We start from the raw sequence: 25018 nt of genomic DNA on the forward strand, positions 1-25018 counted from the left end.
GAGGTCAAAAGTTGTCAACTTCTTGCTCTGCTGGCAGAAGAGTAGTGAAGTGAGAATAGTGACCTCTGCTTTTGAGTGTACTGAGTAACCAGGGTCAGGTGGGGGTCACTTTATGAGTGTTGGATGGGTAATTTTGTCAGTATGACATCTCTCCAACAGAGAGAGCGAAAGGTAAGAAAACAGCTCTAGTAAGCTGCTTTTCAGATAACCTTAAAAAAAATTTAGTTGCCCCATTTATAATGAGAATAATATTACTCATTCTGCAGTCCTCCTTTGGGTCCAGAGGTCCAGGACTCAGGCCTGAACTGCTCCACCTAAATAGGCCTCACTCCCTCTGCTGAGCAAATGTGTATGCTGGGTTCACTCCATTTAGATTGTTGGTTTTGGATAGGCTAGGCGGAGAGAGTCAATGATGAGGCAGGTCTATTTCCCAAGCTAGGGTAGGGTCAATGATCAGGGTAGCTGATGAGGTTTGACTGAGGCATCCCTTGATGCAATTTTTCAAAGCCATCTCGGCCTTTTGGCTAAAGTGCTTCATCAGGTCAAGCCCAAGATGGGATCAATGCCTCATCTTGTCAGCTTGGAACTTGTTTGACTCCCTTCTGGGAATTGGGTTCAATTGGAATTTGGATTTGGATTGAATAAAAATTTGAAAAAAGTAATAATTTTTGTCATATACCAGGAAGATGCATCCAACATGCTGCTGACATTGAACATTTTTTTTCACCCCACGTCTTTGCTCCATTTTAGAAACCTGGCAGTAAAAAAACCTCAAAAAGTTTGATCATCTCTTCCTTGTCCAGTGTTTCATACCATCTGTGAATTGGTTAGAGTGGTGGTTTGCAATAACAATCAACTAAGAGTTAGGAATTGAGATGGGGCAACTAACTGTTACATTTTGGTAGGCAGCCTTCATAATATTAAGGTAGCAACCCTGATTCAGAAGCAAGGCATTAGATGGCAGGATTTGCATTTCCAGAAAGGTGATTTGTCATTAAGATTGAATATTTTTCCATGAATACTTCGGAAACTATAACAAATATGCAACGATACTCTAATCCTTCAATATGTGAACTAAGCAGAACAAATAACATGTTCAATAAATAAGCTAAATAATGGAAAACTAAGCTGAAAAATCTTTCAACCTATATTTGAGAAATATTGTTAAACTCACATCTTCCAATTTGAAATTGTTAATTGCTACTAATAACAGTTTAGGGCCAGTGTCTTACATCGTCCCTGCCTGATCAATGTAGGTATAAATCTGCCACTGCTAGTACCCGTTCCGTCTACTTAAGAAGATTGCAATCTATAATGAGGAACATGAAATGTTAACTGAATGAACCAAATGACTAAAAGTACTAAATGCAGTCCACCCTCAGCACAAATAAGTTATTTCCAATTGAATGAACACTTCATGATGAAGGATTCATATCCTCAATAGCATCAAGCTAAAATAACCTCATTTTCACTGCTGAGCAAACCTGTATGCTGGGATCATTCAATTTAGCTGTTGGGTATTGGAGGGATGAGCATCAAGGGCATTTCAAAGGGCTATGTTTCTGGTGCATGGTTATTCTATCATCCAAGGCCTAGTCAAGGTTTGGCCTCTGATCACATGCTTGGTGAAATCCTATTATTTACGGTCCCACCAGGATGACACAATCCAACATGCTGCTGGCATTGAGGAATTTTTATACCCACACCTTTGTGGTATTTTGGAAATTTACAGTGTTCACGTAATTTACATGCTCTATACATTAACAGGTTGGAAAATTATGCATTTGAACTTTAAACAACAGCTTCTGTATATTATTATATCATACCTGTAATGCAACAGTTCAGTTTCTGATTTTATATTATTGCCATTAAAACAATTACTGAAAGCGTCATTGATTTTAAGGATAAAATCAATGTTAATGTGCAGTTAGGACTGTCACATGAAAGCAACACCAGCTTACACAGCAATGTATAATTATACACACATACATACATGTTGTATGCATGTTATGCATATTTTATACATCTGCCTCTCCATCCCCTTGTTCTCTTTTAAGACCCTCTTTAAATTCCACCTCTTTGACCAAGGCTTTGAATAGGAGGATTCCCTGCTCTTCTTTGAATAAAGTCATGGGAAGTTAAATGGTACACCATTTAAGAAGATCCAACATTAAGACTGTGTTTTGTTATCAATCCCTGTATGCTATTTGTGCTAAAATACCTAACCTTCTATTCTTACGAGATGCTTTGGCATTTGCAAGGCTAATTGAGATAATTGACTGATGGACTTTTTGGAATTCAATGGAGGTCTTCCAGGAAGTATCTTCCAGACTATATTTGCGTTTAGGTAAATTTGATACGCATGACTGATGTGAAATAAAAGTATAATGAAAACTGCCTGGACTGTGGCATTGATTTAACTTATAAGGTAATGGAATTGAACCTCTTCATGTTCATCTCGGCCAATGTATGGCACAATTAATCACTCTTTGGATTTTAGCAAAACCAACTATCTGCTGGAATTGGATATTACTATTATGCTACAGTTGAGTTCAGGGGAACAGACAGAAATGTTGATTTTCTTGGATTAGTTGGACCGTACCGCAGCACCTGTCCTTTGTGGAGAAATTTTTCCGCAAACACACCTTTGACCACAAGGCGATTAAGCAGTGGTCAGCGCGTAACGTCCTTGGGGCCCTGAGAGAAAAGGAGACGGCGGATCCTGTCGGATGGTTCCCTGAGCAGACTGTCAGTGTCATCTGGCAGAACGCCTCATCACCAGAACTGACAAACAAGCACCAAGATCTGGCTTGGCTGGTGGTGAGAAGGGCACTCCCCGTCAGATCCTTTATGCACGCTCGAGGTCTCAACATCACCGCACGCTGCCCTCGAAGCGGCTGCGGGGCTGACGAGATGGTCGCACACCTCCTTCTGGGATTAAATATCAAGTTGACTGATATATCAAATATGTTCTATGCTTGCCTAATTCAAAGCACTTGAGATAAGTATATAACCCCAACCACTGACCCTTCTAAGATCAGCTAGCAACATAAATCAAGGATTAAACCATGAGGAATTCTATTCTGTACAATTAAATGAAATGTTTGTGGAGCCTTGTTTTGGAAGTTTATTGTATTGTTTATTGTGTTTCTCATGAATCATACAAACTTCTGCCACAATAAGGCAAGCATAACCAAGTATATTTTCATTTTTTTCATATTCAAGAAAAATGGTTAAGAATCATTGATGCTATTTTCTAACCTCTTTATATTGCCCAAGAATATCCCAATGATCTCCCAAAGGTGAGGGAGTAGCTGTAAGTCTGGGGCAGCTATGCATATGGGTTGGGAAGCCTTATCAGGACCTTCTATTTTCCTGCAAGTGCACATCATTAAGAAATATTCCCAGAAGTTAGATCTTACGCCTGGCCAACTCAGATTGGAGGATTTTAGAATTTTGCAGCCTAAAGATAAATAAATGGTACCTTTATTTCTTGATTCTGAAAATCATTAGATTAGGGCTTTGTGGTTACTATTTTTGGACAACAGTTAGAAGGTGTTCTATTCAGCTGTCTGTACTGTGCAGTGGAACTCTTGAGGCTGTGAAACACTGAGCTGACGGGAGTGACCATAATCTGAAAAGCCAGTAGCAAAACCTTGCTCCTCATCTGAGGTGTGGTGATCATCTGTCTAAATCATCACCAGTCAGCTCTCTCTTTCAAAGGGGGAAAGCAGCCTATGGTCATCTGGGACTGTGGTGACTTTACCTTGGCAGGTTCAAGTTAGTAAGAAGTCTCACACACCAGGTTAATGTCCAACAGGCAAAAGCCACTAGCTTTCAGAACGCTGTTCCTTTGTCAGGTAAGTGGGAGTCTCCCAATTAATCACACTGACTCCAATTGTTAGTTTAAAGACAAAATTGTACAAAACTTATTAATAGACAGCACATTTTCAGGTGGCAGATTTGAAAAAACAAACTCACAGGATCGTTTTTATAAGGATCTGCAGTGTCTCGTGCTGGCTCATTTGGCAACCAGTTAGAATATTTCACAGGCCTCCCATTCACCCAACGTTCAAAATTATCACTGTGCAGTCCTATCCAAACACTAGTTGATCTATCCAGGAGTTGAATTGTTAAAAATGCTGTGAATTTAAAAAAAGTGGAAACAAAATTGACTTAATCTCTGAGTAAAGATTTTGCTACTGATGGCCTAGTTCATAATTGTTGCTATACTAAGGGAAAATAAATCAAGTGTTAAAAACAATTAATACATGTCACTGGACAATAAAGCAACAGCATTATCTAATCTGTCACCTGAGCAGTGGCATTTTCTTTAATTGGTATGGGTTTTTTTTTATTTTTCCCTGTCTGACCAGGACTGGGCAGGGGTTGAGGGGCAGGTTGTCGTTTGCCGCACCATCCCATTCCTGTTGGAATCCTGCTATCATTTTAACTCCTAACTACAGGTCAGCTAGCTGAGGCACCCGACAGAAGCAGGTAAGGTTAGAGCTAACAGGGGCTTTGTTACATTAAATGAAACACAATTGCAATTTTATCCAGTCTCTGGATTGTCTTTCCTACATTTTTCCAGTTTGATTGATGGAAATATGGGCTGCTCCTTAGACCTTGGATTCTATTGTAAAATGAGTGGGGCAAGCCTCAGGTGAAAAGAAGAGAGCATAGTTTCGAGGTAGGGGTCATGGAGCTGACCTTTTAGACGTATACGTGGGATTGGAGTGGATTGTCATCTTGCTCTACTGCCCTATCCTATCGGAAAGCTGGGCCATTGTGTTTATTATATAGGTGCAGGAACATGCAATTATATACAAGACAAAAATCTAAACATGCAAGATTTGTGTAAAATGTCCCATCAGCTATTTTAAGTTACCTTGTTCTATTTCATTTTCTATTGTAGCAAGTGTTCCTCCATGTATGCTGCAGTACATTTGAGCAGAATACCAGTGCTTTAGCTGACTCTTATCCTTTGGGGCATACAGCAGGAAACACTGTTACAGAGGAAACAAAAGTCATGAACAAAGTTTCCTTTGTAGTGTGAGTTTTGGGTTACATTTCTACCTATAAACATGCTGAAACTCTGCCTACTTATTATTTGCCTATAAAATAACTGACTACATTTCACAAGAAATGAAATGTCTGCAAACTGCTTTGTAAAATCCTGAGAATGTGAAAGGCGTGTAACAAATATACATTGTAAGTTATTTTTTTCCTTAAAAATCAACCTAATCTGATACAAAAATAACAGCATACAACTTTTTTTGTAATTCAATATGCAGCTTATTAGTTTTAATATATATTTTAATGTGTTTACTCGACCATTGGATATGTTTACGGGTGCTACAACCGAAAAGGTATATCTGTCTTCTTAAAAGTATTCATTATGTAAAAATTCCAATGAAAGTTTGTTTCTCTTTCTAGAATCACCTTATGTTCAAAATACAGCCAACCTTTTGGACACAAGAGGTCTGGAAGGTAGCTCTCAGCTTTGTGAACCTCTACCAGTGATATATTGTGACGTTTACAGATGAAAGGAAGAGACAGAAAGCACTTGCTATCACCCCAGCGCCCTGTCAGGATAGAAACATGTAAATAAACACAGGATTATAGTCCAAGTGACGAGAACAACATTGCAATACAATGACAATACAAAAAAAAATTCAGATTTTAATTTACATTGTACAGTAGATCTAAAAACAGTTCCTTACTTATGCAAATTAATATATTTAGAACAGTGCTTGCACCTTTCCAGGAATTATTTGATAAACTAATTCCTGTAATAAGCTTTAATTTTTACTGAAAATGTAGTGTGAAAATATATGGGATGGGCATTTCCGGCCATGCCGCACCCCAAGACCATAAATTCTCACTCAAGGTCAACAGACCTTTACACTGTCTGTTAAATATTCTGTCCCGCCCGCTATAATTTCCTCTCATGGTGTTAACACAATCGGTTTGCTATAAACATTAGGCACCTTCACGCTTGACTCTTTATGACTCTTTCTATTTTATATTCTCAATTGCTATCTTATTTTCCCACTTATTTGCCTCACTTCATTTCCCATAGCTAAACTCGGCAACGTTTCTATCCTTGGGCTCCAAAGATATCAACCTGGGAAGCTGTTGACCACTTTGTAAAAAGCATTCTTCAATTTGAGGCATTCTTTTTAATCTCAGTCCATCATAGGATAGTTAAACTTATCCAATGCTATTACTGTCTTGTTTGCAGATAGCTCTCCAAACTGTCAGTAGATATGACCTGCTAATCGCTGCTGCTTGATGGTTGGTAATGCACACTGATAATTGTGTCATTTCTCTTTCGAATCATATGTCTCAACAAAACTGTCAGGACATCCTTACATTTTAACAGTATGAAAGAATTCTTCACAACACTGCAATTCCATCTCCTTTCTTCCTTTCCTATCTCTCTTGATAATCTTACTTGTAATACGAGGTTCACTGTTCTCGCCATATCTCAGCCGCATGTCTGTTACAGCTAATTTATCATATTCCCCTATAGCTACTAATATTTCTTACTTTCCAATTTCATTTTGCACGCTTTGTGGATTTACATATACCCCACTCAATCATGATTCCATTTTTTTTGAAGGATTAGAACCATAGAACCACAGAAAAGTTATAGCACTAGAAAGCCGTTCAGCCCATTGTGTCTCTGCTGGCCAAAAAATAAAGAACTAGCCATGCATTCTAATCCCACCTTCTAATACCTGGTCCATAGCCTTGCAAATTACTACATTTCAGGTGCAGATCTAGGTACCTTTTAAACAAGTGGAGTGTTTTTGCTTCCACCACCAAACCAGGTAGACAATTCCAGACATCCACCACCCTCTGGGTGAAGACACTTTCCCTCATGTCCCCTCTAATCCTTCTACCAATTACCTTAAATCTATGCCCCCTTGTAATGCCTTCTCTGCTGGAGGAAGCCAATCTTTCCTGTCTATTCTGTCTCGGCTCGGGCTGATTGTGGACAAGTCCCCAGGACCGGATGGAATGCATCCGAGGGTTCTGAAAGAAATGGCGGGGGTGATAGTGGATGCCTTGGTGGTTATTTTCCACACGTCGCTGGATTCCGGGGAAGTGCCGGGTGATTGGAAAACGGCTAATGTTACGCCGTTGTTTAAGAAGGGTGCCAGGCAAAAGGCGGGGAATTATAGGCCGGTTAGTTTAACGTCTGTGGTAGGTAAAATGTTAGAATCCGTCATTAAGGAGGAAATTGCGAGGCATCTTGAAGGGAATTGCTTGACAGAGCAGATGCAGCACGGTTTCATTAAAGGGAAGTCGTGTCTGACAAATTTACTGGAGTTCTATGAGGATGTGTCTAGGGCGGTGGATAGAGGAGAACCGGTGGATGTGGTCTTTCTGGATTTTCAGAAGGCGTTTGACAAAGTACCTCACAAGAGGTTATTGCAGAAGGTCGAGGGACATGGAGCTGGGGGTAGGGTGTTAGCGTGGAAAGAGGATTGGTTGTCAAATAGGAGGCAGAGAGTGGGGGTCAACGGGTGCTATTCGGATTGGCGGATGGTGACTAGTGGAGTGCCCCAGGGGTCGGTGCTGGGGCCTCAGCTTTTTACCATTTATATAGATGATCTGGAGGAGGGAACCGAGTGTAGGGTGTCGAAATTTGCTGATGACACCAAGATTGGTGGAACGGCAAATTGTGCGGAGGGTGTGGAGAGTCTGCAGAAGGATCTAGATAGGCTGGGCGAATGGGCCAGGAAATGGCAAATGGAATTTAATGTTGGCAAGTGTGAGGTGGTCCACTTTGGTAGGAATAATGGTAGGAAGGACTATTACTTACGTGGCGAAAAACTGCAGCAGGCGACGGTGCAGAGGGACCTCGGGGTCCTTGTGCATGAGTCGCAAAAACCCAGCCTGCAGGTGCAGCAGGTGGTCAGGAAGGCGAATGGGATGCTGGCCTTCGTAGCGAGGGGGATTGAATATAAAAGTAGGGAGGTCTTGCTGCAGCTGTATAGGGCATTGGTGAGGCCGCAGCTGGAGTACTGTGTGCAGTTTTGGGCACCGCACCTGCGCAAAGATATTTTGGCCTTGGAGGGAGTGCAGAGGAGGTTTACTAGGCTGATGCTGGAGTTGAGGGGGTTGAGCTATGAGGAGAGGCTGAATAAACTAGGCTTGTACTCGTTAGAGTTTAGAAGAATGAGGGGAGATCTCATTGAGACGTATAAGATGATGAATGGGATGGATAGGATAGAGGTGGAGAGGCTCTTCCCGCTCAAAAAAGACAGCAGGACTAGGGGGCACAGCCTCAAGATAAAGGGGGGGGCGGTTTAGAACGGAGTTGAGGAGGAACTTCTTCACTCAAAGGGTGGTGAATCTCTGGAATTCTCTGCCCGTTGAAGTGGTGGAGGCTGCCTTGCTAAATATTTTTAAGACGCGGGTTGATGGGTTTTTGATAAGAGAGGGGATTAAGGGTTATGGGGAGAGGGTGGGAAGGTGGAACTGAGCCACGACAGATCAGCCATGATCTTATTGAATGGCGGGGCAGGCTCGAAGGGCTAGATGGCCTACTCCTGCTCCTATTTCTTATGTTCTTATGTTCTAAGGAAAACAACGCTAGCCTATTCAATCTTTCCTATAGCTGCAATTTCAACATTTCAAGCGCTGCCAAATTCCTTGTAAATCTCCTCTGCATTCTCTCAAGAGCAATTATGCCTTTCCTGTAATGTAGTAACCAGAACTGTATGAGTGACAGAGCAAAGTATGCAGAGGATGCTGAAAGTCTGCAAAGGGATATAGATAGTCTAAGTGAGTGGGCGAGGGTCTAGCAGATGGAGTACAATATTGGTAAATGTGAGGTCATCTATTTAGGTAGGAATAACAGCAAAATGGACTATTATTTAAATGGTAAAAAATTTCAGAATGCTGCTGTGCAGAGGGAACTGGGTGTCCTTATGCAAGAATCACAAGGAGTTTGTTTGCAGGTGCAGCAGATAATTAAGAAGGCAAATGGAATTTTGTCCTTCATTGATAGAGGGATGGAGTTTAAAAATAGCAAGGTTATGCTGCAGCTGTATAAGGTGCTGGTGAGGCCATACCTGGAGTACTGTGTACAGTTTTGGTCTCCTTACTTGAGAAAGGGTATACTGGCACTGGAGCGGGTGCAGAGGAGATTCACTAGGTTGATTCCGGAGTTGAGAGACTGAGGAGACTGGGGTTATACTCATTGGAATTCAGAAGAATGAGGGGAGATCTTATAGAAACATATAAGATTATGAAGGGAATAGATAAGGTAGAAGCAGGGAAGCTGTTTCCCAATGGTGGCATGGCCTCAAAATAAGGGGAAGCAGATTTAGGACTGATTTGAGGAGGAACTTCTTCGCACAAAGAGTTGTGAATCTGTGGAATCACCTGCCCAGTCAAGCAGTTGAGGCTATCTCATTGAATGTTTTTAAAGTAAGGATAGATAAATTTTTGAACAGTAAAGGAATTAAGGGCTATGGCGAGCGGGCGGGTAAGTGGAGCTTAGTCCATGAAAAGATCAGCCATGATCTTATTGAATGGCAGAACAGGCTCAAGGGGCCAGATGGCCTACTCCTGCTCCTATTTTTTATGTTCTTATGCAAAATTCCAACTGTGGCTTAACCAGTGTTTTATACAGTTCTAGCATTACCTCGTCCAATAAAGGAAAGCATTCCATATGCTTTCTTTACCACCTGATCCAACTGTCCTGCCACTTTCAGGACATGCACTCCAAGGTCTCCCACTCCCAATATTTTCCCATAAATTGCGTATTTCCTCATTTTGTTTGTCCTGCCTAAATACATTGTCACACACTTCTGTGGATTGAATTCCACTCGTTACTTTCCTATCCACTCAACAAAACCACTGATACCATTCTGGAATTGACAGTTATCCTCTTCGCAATCAACGGCACAGCCACATTTTGGGTCACCTGCATGGCTGAGTTTTTAAGCCCATGTTTCGTGGTGAGATCTTGTTTTCTGATGACACTCCCCATCCGTTGCTGGTGATGTAATGAAGTTCCCGCCTAGGAGGGTCAGGAACCTTATTTTAATAATTAACAGACTTTCCTGCCCTGTCATTCCCCACATTTTGAATTTCCCCTCTGTTGGCGAAGTTTCTAGCTACTTTTTAAAACCATGGACCAGTGAGGGAAACCTGCTGAGGGAACACAGGTAAGTATAGCCCCCTGCTGTAACCTCCCCCCCACCACCCCCCCCGCCAAACCTCCACCCCACCCCCAGGAGAGGGACATGCCTGGGCAGTAATTTGACACTGCTGGAGAGTGAGGAGGCGTCTCTGGAAAGCTGCTTTAGGGGAGTTCCCCTAATCAGTTGGGGGTTCCCTTTGTGTGTGTGAGGTGCGTTTCTCTTGAGGTCTCCTGTGAGAGTGTCTGCATAATCTGGAGGGAAAAGCCGGCAGTGGAGCCTCCAAGCTCAGCCAGCACTCTATGCAGAGAATGGAAAATTCCACCCCAAATTTCTCAATCATGTAACCACATTTAAGTGTGAATCATTGACATATACAACAAATAGCATGGGATCTAATACCGAGCTGTGTGGAATGCCACAAGAAATCACTTCCCATTTGCAGAAAGATCCATAGACCATTACCCTATGTTTTCTGTCATTGCACCACTTTTGGATCCAACTGTCCACCTTCCACTGTATCCCATGGGTATTTACTCTTCTAACTAGTCTGTCATGTGGGATCTTGTCAAATGTCTGACTAAAATCAATTTCCCAGACCTAAACTCAGCAACATTTCTTTCCTTAGGCTCCAAAGATATCAATCTAGGAAGCTGATGACCACATTATAAAAAGCATTCTTCAATTTGACCAGAGGCATTAATTTTATTCCACTCCATCGGAGGACTGTTAAACTCATCCAATGCTATTACTGTCTTGTTTGTAAATAGCTCTCCAAATTGTCTGTAGACATGACCTGCTAATCGCTGCAGTTTGATGGTTAGTAATGCAGACATTTAAACAAATGTATGTCTCAACAAAACTGCCAGGACATTCAACATAGCCAACATCCACTACACTACCTTCATCAATCCTCTTTTGATAGTTCCTCAAAATATTTGATTATATTAGTGAGACATGACCTTCCCATAAAACAACAAAACTTCTGATTAGTAAGAAGTCTCACAACACCAGGTTAAAATCCAACAGGTTTATTTGGTAACAAAAGCCACTGGCTTTTGGATGTAGAAATTTGATGTCTGTGTTGATATGCACGATCTCTGATTAACCCAGTGATAGTTTATCAGTTTCTCAGAATTGATTCTAATAATTTTCCCACCACCAAGTCAAACTGACTGGCCTATAATTATTTGGCCAATCCCTCACATCCTTTTTAAAAAAATGGTACAATGTTTGTAGACATTCCATCTCGCCTGTATCCAATTAGTTTTTTCCTTGGTTTCCTCATTTAATATTTACTCTTTCTACAATATTGTTTGTATTACTCATTGTCTCAAAGCCTATGTATCAAGGTAACTCAGGGTTTCCTTGCAACTGATTTGCTCTGCGACTCAAAGGTGCTCATCCCTTTTCCTCTTTCTACATTATCGCTGTGTTCCGTAAACTTCTGAGTACTGTCTCTTGGATGACCACATCCTGCAAAATACAATTAATCCTCTCTGATGCTTTGGATTGTGACCAATTGCTACATAAGCACAGAAATTCTCTGCTTCAGAGACACACATTTCTGACAAATGTGTGCCTCTGACACACTGGGGATCTGTGATAGAATGGCCTACATATTATTTTCCACACACTCTACAATGGTTGCCTTTGTTTTGTGTCTAATTTTCCAAGTTAAAATATGGACAGTGTTTACCTGACCACCTAGCAACACCAAATGTAAGCATTTTTTGCATGTATTAAAAAAAAGAAGTGGGTGGGCCTTTCAACTTTGGCAGAGCATCAACGAATTTCAATACAAGCAAGTCACATATTGTTAGGAAGAATAAGGAAGCCACTTATGATTTGAATAGTAAGTCTAAGTGGGATGGAGAAACCAGGGATCCAGGGGCAGATACAGAGATCATTAACATAGTAATGCATGTTAATGAGGCCACTAAAATAAAATAAAGCACTGGGATTCACTTCTCAAGGGATACATTGAAAAGCAGAGAGGTTACATCACATTTACATAATCTTGATTAGTGCACACTTGAGAAAATGTGCATAGTTCTGCTCACCATATTTATATAAAGGATATAGTAACACTGGGGAGAAGGTACAAATCTTTTCACACATGTTCTTCACAATGAGTCTCATGAGGTATGTTTTCAGGTGTGGGAGACAATAAAGGGATGTGGATCGGTCTAATATGATGTCGTAACGGGAGAACGTTATGCATGCTCTAAAATATTAGAATCTAGTGAAAATTATGGGAGTGACTGAGATGGAAATGGGAATGCTGATAATTTTTTGATGAACTATTTAGTTTTGTTTTCAGATTCCAATGAAATGGATGGGTGATTGCCATGCTGGTTTAAGTTAGTTTTGGTTTTTGTCACACTCATCCTGATTCGTGTAACCTCAATTATACCACTGATCAACAGCATGTCAAATTGAGCAGAAGTTCAGAAATGATCCCATGTACAAAAGACAAAAACATTTATAACAATATAGAAGACTTGCTCAACACCCACCTCATCTATATGTAGCCCACAACTCATGACTCTACCATCAGTGGCAGCCCCTTTGGTCATCTTGTTCTGCACACCCTGGAATTCTCAATCCTTCTGCTTTGCAAACTCCCAAAACCTTTCTAAAACCCAGTTCTTCGATAACTTCTTAAGACATTTCCCACAAAAGGTCAGGTGAAGGGAAATATAGAAATCTAAAGAGAAAAGTGAGGGGAATAGAGTGTGGTTTGGTGAATGGCAAGCAAATTGGATCAGAAAGGAACAGAGAGCTTAACACTAACAGTGCCTCATTGAATCACCATGCAAAGAATAATGGTTGAAAGAAAAACTTAAAGTTCTTTATCTGAATGCCCAAAGTATTCACAATTAGGCAGGTGAATTACCGGCACAAATAGAGATAAATGGGTTTGGCATAATTGCCTTTGCATGGTTAGCAGGCAATTGGAACAATGTAATATTCATGAGGTGTTTAATTTTCATGCAGACTGGACAGATTAAATTGGCAAATTGGGCAGGGGGGGACAGGGGAAGAGGGAAGAGGAGGCAACAGCATAGTGGTTTTATCACTGGACTATAAATCCAGAGACCTGGGCTCAAATTCCACCACAGTATATGGTGAAACTTGAATTCAATAAAAATCTGGAATTAAGAGTCTTACGGTGACCATGAAACCATTATCGATTGTCACAAAAATAATTCTGGCTCACTAACGTCCTTTACGGAAGAAAATCTGCTGTCCTTACCTGGTCTGGCTTACATGCGGCTCCAAACCCACAGCAATGTGGTTGGCTCTTAAATGCCTCTGGAGTGGCCTAGCAAACCACTGAGTTCTGGGAAATTAGATCTGGGCAATAAATGCTGGCCCAGTCAGTGATGCCCACATCTCATGGACGAATAAGAAAAAATCAGTAAGATAATTTTGTAGAATGCTCTTACAACAGATTCCGAGAAAATACATTGTGGAACCAACTTGGGATAATCAGATCTTACATTGTGTAATGAGGCCAGGGTTAATAATAACTTCAGACTAAAAGATCTTCTGGGAAAAAGTGATCATAATTCCCTATTAAACTTGAAAGTCACATCCTTCAGTCACAAACAAGAATCTTAAAACAAAGTCAATTTCATAGGAATTAAGGGAGAGCTGGCTAATATGAATTGGGTAAGTAGACCCAATACTTGGTGGTAAATAAGTAGTAGGAACATTTAAAGAAAAGATTCAAAATTTTCAATAAAAATATGATCCACTAAAAAACAAAAAAAAAAGATCAATTTGTAGCTTACTAGGAAAGTTAGGATAACATTAAATAAAACAAAGAAGATTATAATGTTGTAAAGGATAGCGATAATCCTGAGGATTGGGATGTTTTAGAAACCAGCACAGGCGTCCAAACAGCTGATAAAAAGGGAGGACAATAAAAATTGAGTATGAAAAACAGATTGTAAGAGTAAAAAAGAGAGTAGCTAAAGAAAATGTTCTGCCCTTAGAAGTAAGCACAATTGAAATTGTCATGTGACAGCATGTTGACATTGAATACATACTTCGTGTTTCTCTTCAGAATAAAGTCTGAAACAGATATATACCAGATTATATATCAGATATAGAGGGTAACCAAGGGACTAATTAAGTTACTTAGTGTAACTAATATTAGTGGAGAAAATTTATTTGAGAAATTTAAGGGAATAAAAGCCATTAAATCCCTAGGACATGATGGCCGGCATCCTAGCATACTAAAAGAGATAGCTGAAGAGACAATGGATATTATGATTAAGATTTTAAATTCTCTCAACTTTAAATTGGTTCCAATGGACTAGAAGTTACAAATGTAACCGCACTAGTCAAACAAGGAGAAAGAAAGAAAATAGGAAGCTGCAAGACTGTCAGCCTGACATCATCATTGGGAAAGCACTGGAATCTATTATTAAGAAAATCTTATTTCGCTTATAAAATGATGGTGTATTACATCAGACAGTCAAATTTGTTTTGTGGAACAGAAATCGTGTTTGTCAAATGTATTCCTTGAAAACGTAATTAATAGAGAAAGGGGAGCCAGTAGGTGAAATTCCAAAGGCATTCAATAAGGTATCATATAATACGTTCATGTGCAAGCTATAGGCCCATGGAGTACAGGGGAGTGTATTAGCATGGAGTGAGGATTGGTTAACGGACAGAGAGCAGGGGTAAACAAGGCATTTTCAATTTGGCAGGCTCTAACTGGTGGATTGCCACAAGTCTAGAGTCTCAGGAATTTACAATTTATATTAATGGTTTAGATAAAGAAATCAAGAGCAATATATTCACGTTTGCTGCAACACACGGCTAGGTAGGAATGAGGAGGAGAACAAAGAGGCTGCAAAATGATGCAGACAAATTAAGTGAGTGGGCAAAAAAGATGGCAATGGAGTATATTATGGGGAAGTGACAGGTTATTCAGTGCTATAAAAAGTAGAAAAGGGGTTGTAAATCTTTGGAATTTTCTAATGTGAATCCTCTACCATTGAGTAAATTCAAATCTGAAATAGGCAGATTTTTGGTTTCTCAGGGATTCAAGGGATATGGGGAATAGGTGGGAAACTGGAGTCGAAGCACAAGATCAGTTATGGGTTTACTGAATAGTAGAAGGTATTTGAATAGCAATATGATCTACTCTTGCTTCTATTCCTTATGTCCTTACTCTTATTCAGGTCTGACTGTTACCTTGGGAGGATATAATATCCTGTGATATTTTTGAGTTACTGAGTGACACAGGACTTGCACAAGTTGCTTAATAATGATTCTACATCAGATTCACATTCCATTCATGGAAATTATAGAGAATGTTATGCTGCGGTGACAATCAGATGAAAGTGTGCAAATGACTACTGTTACATTTTTAATTTTAACAATTTTAATGAAGGTTCATAAAATGTGATTTTAAAAGTAAGAGCTAAATGCTGAATTTTCTTTCAGTGGAATGATTGTTGCAGTGTCAACTCTGCTCAATTCATAATGTAATTGGTTTGCTAAGGTTCTGTTAAAGAATGCTTCCAACTACTCATCCACTTTATAAATATCGGGCAAAGCAATGTCTCCAAATATTAACGTAACACATTTAATGATTGGTATAATGGAATAAATTACCTGTTTTTGATGACATGTAAACACATCTGCCACTATGTTTGGGCAAATGGCTTGGATAATTGTCATCCCAATTCTTGTAATACATTGGTGAATCGTCTATCCAACTATATACAAATAAATAATTTAATAAGATAAATATCATTAATGATTGACTAGTGATACTACAGGACAATTTTTGGAGTTTGTCTCTTCTTACCGAAATCCAGCTTTGGAATTTTCCGCATACAATCCAATCCACCACTTTTCATTGCCATTTGTGATAAACTGTAGAACAACAGTAAAGAATACGTGAAAAAGGACAGCATGAATTGTGTCTTTTGTTACAAGTTGCAGAACATCTTCAGATCAGAAATAACTCTGAAATACATACAGCCAGATAAGCTGGTCCTCAATAAGTCCAATATACGGTATTTGTGTCGAAAAAGCCAAAATGCACTTCCAACATTACGATCATTATTATGTATAAATAAATTAATGGTTAGTTTTCCTCTTCCCTGATGGCTCAATAGGCAGTCAGTAAGGCAGATGGACTGAACCACTGGAGGTGAGGGAAGGCAGAAGCAATAGAGAATGCATAACAGAGTTTTAGAGAAATTGGAGTCTAATTTGGATGGAACACTTAACCTGTAAAGGGAACATTGGAAAGGTTCAGCCTGGAAGCCAGAGCATGCATGGTTCGGATTACTAACATTCTGAACCATATATGTGCAGCTCCCTCCTGGCTGATGCATGCACAGGAGTTCCGAAGTTCTTTGGGAATTGGAGCTGACAACCACTGAGTGGAAGATAAAGGCCCCGTGCTCCTATGCAAGAACACAAAAAGGATGCAGAAGACTGGGAGAAGTGAGGGAGGTAGGAAGAGATTGAAAAAAATGAAGTTCCCAGTAAGGGAAGGAAACAGAGGTAAGAAACAGCAACCAATAAAGTTAAGAAAAGGAGAAACTGGCTCCAATATTTAACATGCAAATTGTAATGAAGCTTTTATTGTAAACTTCTTAAACTAATGAAAATGGCATTAAATTGTTGCTTGACTTTTTTTTAAGGAGGCTTTAGAGATGAAAGGTTATTACGAGAGAGCCGTTCAGTTAGAGAAAAGAGGAGGTGCCTCAAATATTTTATAGTTTAATGGTATAGCGTGACATAAGAAGGTAGGGAACACTGATTTATGTGTACCTTTCTCAACCATTGGAAAATGTAACACATTCCCAAGTGTTTGCAACTTTAAATCAACTGCATGAACGCAAGCAACATGAATACAGCCGCTGTGGAAATTGCCCTACTATACATATATTGATATTTCTACAACTGTGAAGGAGATTGCTAGTGTCATGGGGGTTAAGGACAAGGTAGGTGGAAATCAAGTGAAAATACATAATAGGATATAGGTTTTGAAGCTCTGTGTGATAGTATGCATTGTACATTCAGTCTAAGCACCCAGTCAGTGAAGTAGCTAAGAATTAAGATTAATATAATTTGGATACTTTCCCTATCAATGAACAGCCACCAATAAATGAGCTGCCTTGAGTATCTGGCAGGGAAGTATATCTTCACATTGTTCTTCAGAAAAATCCAAAACTTGCAAAATTTTGTATTTAATAGATAAATTAGGTCATTTTACAGTTGGTTTTCAATTCAAGTCCAGTCCAATTAGAATCAGGACAATTCTAATTGATGAATTTATTTTGCTTAGACCTGATTTATCTACTGTTTTGTATTTTTTCTGTAATGTTTACACAAATGATAGAATTTCGCTGCACAAATTTTACAAACTGCACTGCGTATCTTCTCTAACAATGCTGTGAACTGGAAAACAATGACTTTTTTCCAGATTAATTTAACATTTTAACATATGAAATATGGTTAAAATACATAAATATATTGTTCTTGGACTAAGGATCTATAATGATTTAAGTGAATATTTAGATTTTTTTTAAGCACATACAGTAAGCACCAACCAGGCCACAGCTTCCACAGTGGCTAAATGGAACTCCCTGAGCCCTTTGCTGAATTTTGTTAGGGTCAGTTTTCAATGATATGAGTCATTGATTGGGATGCACTGCAGCTGCAGTCAGGGTTCCTTGGAAGGCCTCACTTGTGCTGATTTACTGCACAAAACCAGTGTGGAAACAGTTGAGGAGTGCCCAATGTTGGCGTGGCAGGTTGAAGCCGGTTGGAGGTGCTGTGGGATCTGTGATGAGGAAGTGGCTTTTACTGGTGGCATGCAAGTTCAATTTCTGCTACATACATTGTTTGATAATACTTGAATAAATAATGCACCAATCAGATTAATATGTTATTGAAGATACTGTAAAAACAAATTCAAAAGTCCAATATATGAATGTGCATGGGCCTATCCGATGTAAAAAGTCTAAACTGCACGAGTGGCCTTTTCTGATCCAGAACATGCATGGTTCGGATTACTAACATTCTGAACCATATATGTGCAGCCCCCTCCTGGCTGATGCATGCACAGGAGTTCCGAAGTTCTTTGGGAATTGGAGCTGACAACCACTGAGTGGAAGATAAAGGCCCCGTGCTCCTATGCAAGAACACAAAAAGGATGCAGAAGACTGGGAGAAGTGAGGGAGGTAGGAAGAGATTGAGAAAAATGAAGTTCTCAGTAAGGGAAGGAAACAGAGGTAAGAAACAGCAACCAATAAAGTTAAGAAAAGGAGAAACTGGCTCCAATATTTAACATGCAAATGGTAATGAGGCTTTTATTGTAAACTTCTTAAACTAATGAAGATGGCATTAAATTGTTGCTTGACTTTTTTTTAGGAGGTTTTAGAGACGAAAGGTTATTGCAAGAGGGCCGTTCAGTTGGAGAAAAGAGGAGGTGCCTCAAATATTTTATAGTTTAATGGTATAGCGTGACATAAGAAGGTTGGGAACCACTGATTTATGCGTACCTTTCTCAACCATTGGGAAATGTAACACATTCCCAAGTGTTTGCAACTTTAAATCAACTGCATGAACGCAAGCAACATGAATACAGCCGCTGTGGAAATTGCCCTACTATACAAATATTGATATTTCTACAACTGTGAGGGAGATTGCTAGTGTCATGTAGTGTCATGGCTAGTATTAGAGAAACACTTCAGAAAGCGCTTTTGCAATATAGAGCCAGTCCAAGAAGCATTCTGAAACCTTAGGTTGTTGCAGCTATAAAGTCACCTCCATTGTGAAAGTCTTCTTACTTTACCTTTTCGATTCTGTTTTTAATGAAGTCCTGTTCTTTAGGTGTGATTATAGACACCAAGTCGCTACCCATCAAGCTACAAGCCACAGCAGCTGCAAGCCATTTCCCCTCCGTCTCAAAAAACAAATATTCAGCTCCTTGAAAGAAGACCCAAGGTGCAAATGCAAATTGCTCTTCTGCACAGAGGAAACAATTCAGAATTTACATGAATATAAATTAAGCTACTAATAGACACTTTGTTCCCAACAGCATTTTAAAACTGTCCCCATGATACAATTTTCAACCCATTAACAGACAAATACGGTTTAAGAGAATATTTTGATAGAATTATGATGCTACAACAAGCTATCCAGTAATGGTCTGATTGAAAGTACAAGTTGTTTATTTTACATTAGCATAGTGTCCAGGCTAAATATTACCAATATGTAAAATTTTTGACTTAAATAAAGGACCAAATTATTGACATGTTAAAATTTGATTTCTGGGCCTGGAGTTTTTCCCCCTCAACAGAGCAGGTGCGGACAAGACTTCAGTCCACCGCTTTGTGAATTTTACCCATTTTCATAGAAACCCTACAGTGCAGAAGGAGCCTATTTGGCCCATCGAGTCTGCACCGACAACAATCCCACCTTGTCCCTATCCTCATAACCCACATATTTAGCCCACTAATCCCTCTAACCTTAGCATCTTGGGACACTATGGGGCAATTTAGCATGGTCGATATACCTAATCTACATGTCTTTGGACTGTGGGAGGAAACTGGAACACCTGGAGGAAACCCATGCAGACACGGGGAGAACGTGCAAACTCCACACAGACAGTGACCCAAGCCAGGAATCAAACTCAGGTCCCTGAAGCTCTGATGCAGCAGTGCTAACCAGTGTTCCACCCCTTTCATGGTGTCTCCTGGTGGGATCCTCAGTGTATGGAGAACAGGCGCCCAGGTCTGGGACAATGTCGGTATTTCATAAAATGTCCAGGTGCCCTGATAATTTGATCAAACTAGCTCAAATTTCCAGTTTGCTGCTTTTGCCTCTTTACATGAGCCAGATCAGGGATTTGAAGTCCCCAGTGAATTTAAGGAGACTGCAATACAGGTTCCTCCCTCCATGATGGGGTCATCAGCTCTTGTTGTCTAGTTTGTTAAAGGGAGGGAAAATCTAGACCTGCTTTTCACTGCACTTCCGAGCAGGCTTAGCAAGTAGCAAGATAAAATTAAACCTTGGTTGGGTCAGTGATTGTGCTAAATATAGGGGATAATTAACTGAATCGCCTTCTTCATAAAATATATGTTGCATTGCTTTACAGGCAACTATTCTTTGCATTTACTGCTGAAATTTAACTGGTGCATGGAATTCATTGGTCTCATCCATGGGGGGACCCGTTGTGAGGATGGAAAATCTGGCGTTCCAGCCAAAACTCCATTCACTCGCAGTGGGGCTGGAAAATCCCAGCCATGAATGAGCACAGAAGGGTTTGGCCTGTGTGTTAATTGCTACTTTTACTTACCATCAATGTACCAGTCTGGTTTTTTCAATTCAGCTCCTGAATATAAAAAAGAATCCATCGATTAAAGGTACACTTCGCACATTCCATTATGAGGTAAAATAATAATTGTTAAACTCTTTCATGTTTTAAAAAAAAAAGCATTTTTACCTTTTGGCATTTTACATACCCATCCCAGCTTTTCATCACAGCGGAAAGGTGCAATGGTTTTATCAAATTTGTACGCAGCACAGATTCTAACATCATCATCTTTGTCTTTGTCAAGTGAAAACAAAGAAACCACCTAGACAACAAGAGATTGTTTGGCTTAGTTTCTCGTGTCAACTTCATACTGGACAATCTGAGAAGGTACTTTCTTTTCAGATGTTCATTTCCAGCTCATATTGAATGGATTATTTATTTTACTTGTTCAGCAACGATTTATTGCCCATTTTGTGAAAGATGCATACATAGTGAGATGCATTGTAAAAAGTAATTATTAATCCACAGTTTCCCGCAGTTTTTTTGTCAAGAATAAGCAGTCTATCCATGTACTCTTTGGGAGGGTCCCAATGCTCAAATGCTGACGACTCTTTTTGGTGTGTGGGGGTAACAATGCTGCCGATGATTGGGGGGGGGCAATGTCCATTGGGAGTTGGGGGGAGGGCAGAGGGTGGGAGGGAGATATTCCAGTTCAGTAGGAGATTGGGGACAATGATGCCCAAATGCTCTGAAATCAACTTCACCTGCGTACCTAGGTTCCTACCGACGCAAATCTCCCAGCTGTCAAAAACAAAATTGACAGACTGCCGGAAGATTGCAATGCTGAGCTCATCCAAGATGGGCTCGGAGGACTCCCACTTTCACGCTGTTATGACACTAAGAATTTTTTTGGGGAAATTCATCAAATTCCTGATAATAAATGAAGGAGATTAAAGAATGCTAACATAAGAATGAGGCTAGAAAAATTTGCTATCATGTTTGAAGCAGCAACAATTAAAATCACTGAATTAGAAAGAGTGCTTGCCAAAGAAGCAAAATAAAATCATATTCCAATCAGTTTGGTAATAAATGATTTGAAATTCTCCCAATAACTCAACAAAGTGATCTACTGATTTCTTCAGTTTTAAAAATGAGCCAAGGGCACAGCGAAGATCTGTGATTGGCAGAACAATCCGAACAAACATTTAACCGCAACCAGATCATTAATTTCTCATTTCCAGGTTTCATTTTTTTATAAAGTCATATTGTTTTTGTGAAACTTTGGCCAGGATGTTTGGCTCCCAATCGTGTTGGGTAGGTGCAGTGGTGCAAGTTGGAAATATTGTGAGAATAGCCAAATCACATTTCACTTTGATATAAACGTGAGATTGTCACCCTTCCCCATCAGCGTTTCCCAACGTTTGACATCGGCATCATCATCTGCATTCATTGACATCTCACTATCAAACACTTCCCACCACCAGAAATTCCATCCCTGTCCATGTGATAGCAGAATGGCGTGAAACCCAAGGTTAAGAACATAAGAAATAGGAGCAGGAGTAGGCCATCTAGCCCTTCAAGCCTGCCCCGCCATTCAATAAGATCATGGCTGATCTAAAGTGGATCAGTTCCACTTTCCCGCTTTCTCCCCATAACCCTTAATTCCCTTGTCTGTCAAAAACCTATCTACCCGTGACTTAAATATATTTAGCGAGGTAGCCTCCACCACTTCTACGGGCAGAGAATTCCAGAGATTCACCAACCTTTGAATGAAGAAGTTCCTCCTCAACTCCGTTCTAAACTGCACCCCTCCCCTTATCTTGAGGCTGTGCCCTCTAGTCCTGCTGTCCTTTCTGAGCGGGAAGAATCCCTCTACCTCTACCCTATCCATCCCTTTCATTATCTTATACGTCTCTATAAGATCCCCCCTCATCCTTCTAAACTCCAACGAGTACAGACCCAGTCTATTCAGTCTCTCTTCATAGTCCAATCCCTCATCTCTGGTATCAGCCTAGTGAACCTCCTCTGCACTCCCTCCAAGGCCAAAATATCTTTGCGCAAGTGCAGCAACCAAAACTGCACACAGTACTCCAGCTGCGGCCTCACCAGTGCCCTGTACAGTTGTAGCAAGACCTCCCTGCTTTTATATTCTATCCCCCTCGCTATAAAGGCCAGCATCCCATTCGCCTTCTTGATCACCTGCTGCACCTGCAGACTGGGTTTTTTGCGACTCATGCACAAGGACCCCCAGGTCCCTCTGCACCATAGCATGCTGCAGCTTTTCGCCCTTTAAACAGTAATCCCTCCTACTATTATTCCTGCCAAAGTGGATAACCTCACACTTGCCAACATTGTACTCCATCTGCCAGGTCCTCGCCCACTCGCTCAGCCTATCCAGATCCCTCTGCAGACTTTCCACACCCTCCGCACAATTTGTTTTTCCACTCATCTTCATGTCATCAGCAAATTTCATCACCCTACACTCAGCCCCCTCCTCCTGATCATCTATATAAACAGTAAATAGCTGAGGCCCCAGCACTGATCCCTGCGGCACTCCACTAGTCACCAACCGCCAATCAGAATAGCACCCATTGATACCAACTCTCTGCCTCCTATTAGACAACCAATCCTCTATCCACGCTAACACCTTACCCCCAACTCCATGCCCCCTAACCTTCTGAAGCAACCTTTTGTGCGGCACCTTATCAAACGCCTTTTGAAAATCGAGAAACACCACATCCACCGGTTCCCCTCTGTCTACCGCACTAGTCACATCCTCATAGAAATCCAATAAATTTGTCAAACATGACTTCCCCTTAACGAATCCGTGCTGCGTCTGCTCTATCAAACCATTCTTTTCCAGGTGCCTCGCTATTTCTTCTTTCATGACGGATTCAAGCATTTTTCCAACTACAGACGTTAAACTAACTGGCCTATAATTCCCTTCCTTTTGCCTGCTACCTTTTTTGAACAGCGGCGTAACATTAGCCATTTTCCAATCTTCCGGCACTTCCCCGGAATCCAGCGAAGTTTGGTAAATAATCACTAAGGCATCTATTATCACCTCTGCCATTTCCTTCAGAACCCTGGGATGCATTCCATCTGGTCCTGGGGACTTGTCCACCATCAGTCCCGTTACCCAAGATGTGCGTCAGTGGAGCCTGGGAAGAACAAAGTTCTGGAACAGGCCCTCCAATCCTCCAAGCCCATGCCAATCATGATGCCCTAACTAAACTAAAAAAAACCTTCTGTGTTTACTCAGACTGTATCCCTCTATTCCCTCCCTGTTCATGTACCCATCCAAATGCCTCGTAAATGTTGCTAATGTACCTGCTTTCACCATCTCCTCTGGCAGCACGTTCCAGGCACCCGCCACTCTCTGCGTGAACAAGTTCCCTTGCACATCTCCCTTAAACTTTCCCCGTCTCACCTTGAACCTGTACTCCCTTGTAATTGGCACTTCCACCCTTGGAAAAGCCTTGACTATCCACCATGTCTATGCCTCTCATAATCTTGTTGACGTATAGTGTCAGGGAGCAGTGTCGGGGGAATGCTGGGGCACTTCCAGGATGAACATTTTCGTACTGGGGTGGCCTTTAAAATGATGCCCCAATCCCCGAATCTCAAATTGCTGGTGGGTCAGGAGAATCAGAGGCTGCCCCACCTGTGATACGTCATGGGAACTACCAAGTCTGGCACTATACGGCAGAGTAGGTCGCCACTGCAGTCGGCAATTTCAATGCTGCTTTCCCCACCTTCAATCAACCTTTGCTGATTTCTGGAAGGATCTTGTCCTTTCAATTTGAGAGAATTGCATCCCTTTAAAATCTGTCCCTTTCTTCTGTCCTCTTTTGAAAGCCTGTTCTCTTTAAAATCTGACTTCCATTCCCTTTGGAAACCTCACAACCTGTTCTGTGTTTTGATTTGAAAACTCTGCTCCCTGCTTGTTTGTGGCAACTGGCCATCTGACTCTCTCTCCATCTCCTGACATGGGGACTAGCTCCAATGCTGTAAGGAGTCTACCAAGCCAAAGAGTAAGCAGAGAACAAGACAAAAAGTAACAAGAAAGTGAAGTAAAATTAAGGAAAGGAAGAGGAAGAAACATCGAAACATAGAAGATAGCAGTAGGAGGAGGCCATTTGGCCCTTCGAGCCTGCTCTGCCATTCATTACGATCATGGCTGACCGTCCAACTCAATAGCCTAATCCTGCTTTCTCCCAATAACATTTGATCCCATTTGCTCCAATGTTTTGGCATCAACTACTTCCTGTGGTAATGAGTTCCACAGGCTCACCACTTTCTGGGTGAAGAAATGTCTCCTTATCTCTGTCCTAAATGGTCTACCCCGAATCCTCAGACTGTGATCCCTGGTTCTGGACTCCCCTACCATTAAGAATATCTTCCCTGCATCTACCCTGTCTAGTCCTGTTAGAATTTTGTGAGTTTCTATGAGATCCCCCCCCGCCCTCATTCGTCTTAACTCCAGCGAAAACAATCATAACCTAGTCAATCTCTCTTCATAAAATATTAAAGAGTAGTGAAAGCAGAAAGA

General features: G+C 40.8%; 1 protein-coding gene across 3 annotated transcripts in view; it reads right to left on the reverse strand.

Moving 5' to 3' along the window:
• pla2r1 (phospholipase A2 receptor 1) overlaps positions 1-25018 on the reverse strand; it is a 105028-nt gene that overhangs the window by 20003 nt on the left and 60007 nt on the right. For all 3 annotated transcript variants that reach the window (XM_080199147.1, XM_080199148.1, XM_080199146.1), the window contains 8 exons: positions 20656-20788; positions 20509-20544; positions 19003-19175; positions 15997-16064; positions 15801-15904; positions 5443-5585; positions 4889-5006; positions 3982-4142 (listed from right to left, as the gene is read on the reverse strand). In XM_080199147.1, coding sequence (XP_080055273.1) covers positions 3982-4142; positions 4889-5006; positions 5443-5585; positions 15801-15904; positions 15997-16064; positions 19003-19175; positions 20509-20544; positions 20656-20788 — 936 coding nt within the window. The remainder of the gene's footprint in view (positions 1-3981; positions 4143-4888; positions 5007-5442; positions 5586-15800; positions 15905-15996; positions 16065-19002; positions 19176-20508; positions 20545-20655; positions 20789-25018) is intronic.

Source organism: Carcharhinus amblyrhynchos, chromosome 11 (genome assembly GCF_965287045.1).
Source record: "Carcharhinus amblyrhynchos chromosome 11, sCarAmb.v2.hapA, whole genome shotgun sequence".
Taxonomy (NCBI): domain Eukaryota; kingdom Metazoa; phylum Chordata; class Chondrichthyes; order Carcharhiniformes; family Carcharhinidae; genus Carcharhinus; species Carcharhinus amblyrhynchos.